The following is a 6000-nucleotide window of genomic DNA, read 5'->3' as shown; positions in this document are numbered from 1 at the left end:
GACCTTTAAAACGGTTAGATTCCTCCACAAGCTGTTACTTAGAATGAAGCGGATGGCATCACTTTAATATGTCACAGAAAATTCTTGATGGTGTTAATGAGCTGGTTTTGAATCTTTGTCCAAAACATATCTTAAGGACAACGTAAGAGGTGTTTGAGGCATCAGGCTTCACTTTTGATAAAATCTGTTTGAACTTCTTGAGATAATGAAGCCAGTGAAGCTTCCCCGTGGCTAGTACTCCTCTTTTGCTCCTAACATGTATTTGTTTACTGCTTCATTCATGACAGGCTTAGATGACAAATTCTAAGAAACGGGCTTTAAAAAATATTTTGTTTGCAAACTTTTTACAGACTAGGCAGAAAAAACCCCAAAGCGTTACATATTAAGTACAAAGAAATACAAAACCTCTGTCTATATCTCACTTTATTCATTAATGTGAACAAAAATGTTTTACCCCCTTACTCATTATAGCTAAGACGTTTCCAAGTTTTTTTGCTTCCTCTAAATACAATACACTAAATACATAACCCAAGATAAAATCAATGCATATTGTGAAATTAAGGAATATCGATGAACTCAAGACTGCAACAAATCTACAGCCGAAAGAGATGATGGTGATAATCCCTACCATGGGTCAGAAAGGTCCTGAAACTTCTTAAGAACTCAGTTGCTGCAGGGCGTCAATGGAAGAACTGTGTCCACAAAGAGGTCTGCAGGAACACTCACTATACACGCAGCACGCTGCAATGAATTTTGACTCCATAAAATACATGCATAATTTTAGGCATGTAAGAAGTGGATTTATTCAGGCTGAGGGGCCATCAACAAACTGGTGCAGGCATCTAATCCTGAACTCAACAGACAAAATTTAGACACCCATAAACACCCAGTTAGCAATCCCCCAAAATCCACGTTCAGCTGTCATAGATGAGGCTGCAGGCACCCACCCTCATTAACACAGAGATAAGCGGCTGATGCCTGAGCCTGGTTAGGGCCCCCAAACCAGGCCAGTCCCAGGAAGCTCCAGCTGGTAGATGTCTTGGAGCACACCCTGCCCTCGCACTAAGGGATTAAGCTCCCTGCAGAAACCAGCAAACACCGGCATCAATCACTGGGAAGAGACCTGTTGTATAAAGGCTTAAATATGCACTACAGCAGGGTCTCAAGCTTGGGTCTCTTGCTTGCAAGTGCGTCTGTCAGTCGTGAGGTAACTGCCTGCCTGAGTGATCTTCCTGATGCTAAGAGTGTTCGCCTCGTTGGCCCCGAACAGCTTCAGGACGGGGAATGGGTACGGAATGACTTTGCACACCTGGTTTCCCAGCGATGATCGAGACCTGGGCACCTTAAGTGGAGATTTAAGCCATGACGCCATTAGGTGTGGAGGGAAGTCAGTCTGATTAGATGCCCTACCACGCGACCCCAGCTCGTGCACCAAGTTCCTCGGGGGCTTTGGGCTGTGCCCAGGCCTAAGATGAAAGTATGAGGGGGGGATTTTTTGGCTTTGCCTCGCAGGGGTGTGGAAGCACCTCCAGCACCGGACCCCTGCTCGGTGGGGACGAGAGCGAGAGGTGCGGCCGTGGCTGCAGGCTCCTACCTGCGGCTTCAGGCCCTTCGCTCCGGTTCGCGGGCCCAGCCCGTGAGGAGATGTGCAGGAGGGAGCGCGGGGCCCGCCCGAGAGCGCCTCAGGGGAGCGCCGGCCCCGCCCGGCCGCCAGGTGCGATTTTCGGCACGGCGGCGGCCGCGGGCGCTCCCCTCACGACGCCACCGGCGCCCTCGTCCCGCTCCGGCGGCCGCGCAAGGGCAGGGGACGGGCGAGGGGCGCCGCGGGGCCGCCTCCCGCCGCGCCGGGGCGGCGGATGGCGCTGCGCAGCTAGTCGGTGCATTGCGGCGGGCGGGCGGACCGACCGACCGACCGCCGTGCCGCTCCGCGCCGCGCCTCTCCCGCGGCCATTCCACACGGCGGCACCGCGCCTCGCACAGGAGCAGCCGGCGGGAGCCGCGCCGCCGCAGCCCCGCCATGGCCAAGGAGGGAGCGCAGCGAGCGGAGGAGACGGAGCAGATGATCGAGAAGGAGGGCGGCAAGGAAGCCGCCGAGGGCAGCGCCGCCGGCAGCCTGCGGGCTGGGGACACGAAGGAGATGAGAGCCGTGGTGCTGTCCGCCTTCGGGGGGCTCAACAAGCTCCGCGTGTCCAAGAAAGCCATGCCGGAGCCGCAGGAGGGGGAGCTGAAGATCCGCGTCAAAGCCTGGTCCAGTATCGCCTCTCACCCTCTCCTTCCCTCCGGCGGCGGTGGAGGGGGGGCGGGCGGGGTGCGGGTCCCCCTCGGGCGGGCGGGCGGGCGGGAGGCCGGGGGGCTGCCCCACGCACACCCGCGTCGGGCCCCCCGCCTCTCCTCGCCTTGGCGGCTCTGCCCTGGCCTCGGAGGGGGCCGGGGGTGGGGGGGCGGCGGGCGGAGGCTCCCGGCGGGCCGGGGTGCGGGTGCGAGCCCCGCAGCCTCCCCTCCCGCCGCCCGGGGCGGGCGGTTGTTGCACTAACTTCCCTCACTTGTGGCTTCCCCCCGCCCCGGTGAGGAGCCCCTCTCCGAGCTGCCTCGGCAGCTTCCTGCCCCGCCGCCGCCGGCCGTTCCCCGCGGCAGCACCCGGGAAACCCACCGCGGGGTCGGGGCTCAGCTCCGAGTCACTCGGTACCGGGCGGGCGTGGAGCGAAGCCGGGGGTTCGTGTGCTGTCAGCAGCAGCTATGAAGAGGGGGAAAAAAAAAAAAAAAAAATCGTCGTTGATTTTCACGGTACAGCAGGGAGAAATGGGGGGGGGGCGGGGGGCGGGAACTGGCCAACTGTGTTCAGGGTTTTGTTGTTTTCTCTCTGGGAAATGTGGATGCCAGCTTGCCTGTGTTGCTCAGAACCAGTCCCTCTCCCTTCTGATACTAGCTGTTATTTTTCTCCTGGTAATCACTTGCTTCAGTCATCATAATTTTTCCGCGGAGCTGGTGTGACAGTAGAGCTGGAGCTGAGGATAACTTACCAGTGTTTAATTCCTGTGCCCAGTTGACAAGTGGCTAGTGATCTGGTAGCATCCTGAAACGAGCTTTCCTAGAAGACTAATTTTTTTTCCTTCCAGACAATTGGAGCAGACTGTTCTTCCTAGATAGCTGGTTCTCAGTACACATGTTCCTTCATGAAAATAGGATTGTTTTTCTAAGTGGCAGAAGCAATGTTAGTATCTTTCTACACAACCTGATGTGTACCAAAGACCAAATTCATTTTGCCTAGGCAGGGATTTATCTTTTGTTGTCCTCTTCTGCTATGTGAAAACATGGTGCTTCTGGAAGATAAATTCCAAGGTGAAGGCCAAGTTGTTTATTTTAGAAGTAACTTGCATTAAAAATGATACTGATGTGGGTCAGCGAGTTTGTTTTGAACCATGTATGCGGTGGATGTGCCTCAGATCTTGGAATGTCCCGGTAGGTTAATGTAGCTGAATGTCTTGGCCTGTTTGGACACTGGGGCTTTCCATTCTGAACTTAAGGGGGATCATAAGGTTTGTTCCCCCCCCAGGTGTTGCCCATGAAAAAGGGTGATATCCATCAATCTGAATCATGACTAATAAATGAAGGGTTGAGATTTTTTGCATTCTCATTTTTTTTTTTTTTCTCTACTAGGCACAATGGGAAATGCAAGAAATTCCATGCTAGGTGAATATAAGAAATAATGGTAGCATAGTAGTTGCTGGGTAGCTCATTTTGCTGTGAAGCAGGGCTGTAATTACATTTGAGGATGGACTGTGTCGTTTTCCAAGTGACTTTTCTTCAGCTGTTAACAAAAGTTAACACGCAAAAAAATTGTTCTGAGCTCATTGACATATTCCTTTAAATGCCCAAGGGGTTTACAGCATTCTCCAGTACCTGTATGAATTCCACTTTCATCAAAGCAGTAGATATGAGTGTATCACAAATAGGAAGTTACCTGCAAAAGAACACTTGGCTGTAAAATAGAAATTGTCAGCTCTGCTACTATTACAGTTGCTTTCCAGGGTTGCATTATCACTAGTGAGCTGTGTGATTTGCATGCTTGCTGTTTGACATCCGGAGACCCACTCAACTGCTTCATAGTTACTGCCAGGTTGCACAATACCATGTGTGTTTTGGAAGCTTCCCTTCATGCCGGAGGAGCCTGTAGGCTGTATAGTGTCTGCTTGTCATTCCTGGCTGGAAATGGCCATAGGGCTGAAACGTGATCAGGTCACCAAAGTGTGCTTCCAAACAAGGCAAAATCAATTTGCTGATCTTCTTGACCTGAGTCTGTAAATACAGAAGATTGATCAGGATGATGATGGACTTGCGGTCTAGTCTGGGAGACTGAGTGAGAAAAATGTCTGTTGGCTTTGGCCAGTGTAGAATGCAGATGTTAATGCATGCGGTTCTGAAAATGCCAAAGAGGGGCTGCTCCAGTAAGACTTATTGATGACAGAAGAATATTTTTAGTTGAATCGGTTTTGCAGTTGACCATCATTATAGATGATTTCTCCATCAACTTGCGGAGAAAAATAATCTTTGTTTTAAGAAGAATGTGTGCATGCATGATAAATAGTATATATCAGTAAAAAGTGCAAGTTCTATGTGGTGTCTGCATTCACTAGGGGATGAAACCAGTTGAATCATATGTATACACCAGTTAAATCATATGTATACGTTTTGTAGTATGGTACTGTAAATGGAGGAGATGGAGGATATGTTGCTGTTAGCACTAAGCCAGATGAATAATTCTTTTGAAGGTCTGGAATATCAATGATCCAATTGAAAATGTGTCAGCTGAGATGAGTCATGTGTTAGCCTCATTCAGTGACTAAGAAATGGAACAGCCATCGATGTCCAAGCTGAGTCACAGCTTCTGCATATTTCCTGAAATTATTTTTGATTGATAATGACAGAGCAGTTGAAGTCGCTGTATTTGTTGGTACTGTAATTTACAGTCTGCAGAACACTAGTATACATATTGTTTAAAGATTAGACAAGTAGCTAGAACAAACTGAGGCAGTATTTGAGATAGGATGTGTGAATAAGGAATGGTGTCCTGTAATTGCCTCCCTTTATTTTTCTTTTCTCTGTTCTAATTATTTCCTCCTTGTGCTGCTATACATGTGTGTCATGAGGAACAAGGCAGAAGTGACCCTTCTGCCTCTGTGACTGTGAGATAACAGCACTTTAAAAAAGCTGGTAGCAAATAGAAGAAATCCTAAGTATAGCGGAGTAGCGGACAGTGTATCAATTTTGTTCTTAAAGGAAGTCTTGTTCATGTACTGTGGGTGTTTCTGGATAAAAAAGTGTAAGATCTGATAATTTTAAACCTTTCCACTTTTTTTTTAAAAAGATTGTCAGGCAATTTGCTGGCCAGGGGTAAGAGAAAGGACTTTAAGAATATAAAACTCCGTGGTCCTCTTATTTTCTCTCTTGTATTTCATTAACTTCAGTAAATAAATTCAGTGGAGTCTTACAGTGAAGTAAGAAGGACAGATCAAAAGCAGCACCTCTCTAAACCAAAGTGAAGGATGGTCTGCATGATTTGATGTTTTGCAGTGGAAGGTATCGGGCATCCTTGAGCGGATGGGGCAGAGCAAGGAGAACCAAGTTGCTGGTCTGATGGTGAAAGAAGTCTAGAATACAGCTTTCTATCGGCTGGACTTTCCACACATAAAAATGTAGCAAAGCTAAACCACAAGTATAGAAAATAATATTCGAGATCCTCAAAACTGGTGTTAAGGCAGAGAATTGCAGACTTGGAAAGTCAGATTCAAAGATACTTACATGTTTGATAAACTTAGTCTCCAGAGATGCACAGGTAATTCAGTTTATGCAGTTCACGCCAATATCCCTGCTATTTCCCGGAAAGGTTCTTGCAGAACCCCTATGTCATTGATCTTGGTAATTCATATCCTTCCCTATCTTCATTTGCATTCAGCTGTTGATTTAGGATTAAAAACACATGAGTGCAAGAAATCTGCACTT

The 6000-nt window shown here is 48.8% G+C and overlaps 1 protein-coding gene across 1 annotated transcript in view; it reads left to right on the top strand.

Moving 5' to 3' along the window:
• The first annotated feature begins 1867 nt into the window (after positions 1–1867).
• VAT1L (vesicle amine transport 1 like) overlaps positions 1868–6000 on the top strand; it is a 64588-nt gene continuing 60455 nt past the window's right edge. Inside the window, exon 1 of the mRNA XM_052796339.1 lies at positions 1868–2247. Coding sequence (XP_052652299.1) covers positions 2018–2247 — 230 coding nt within the window. The 5' untranslated portion in view covers positions 1868–2017. The remainder of the gene's footprint in view (positions 2248–6000) is intronic.

The sequence above is a fragment of the Harpia harpyja genome, chromosome 9 (assembly GCF_026419915.1).
Source record: "Harpia harpyja isolate bHarHar1 chromosome 9, bHarHar1 primary haplotype, whole genome shotgun sequence".
NCBI lineage: Eukaryota > Metazoa > Chordata > Aves > Accipitriformes > Accipitridae > Harpia > Harpia harpyja.
The sequence above is the reverse complement of the archived record's forward strand: the minus strand, read 5'-3'. Positions and strand labels throughout refer to the sequence as shown.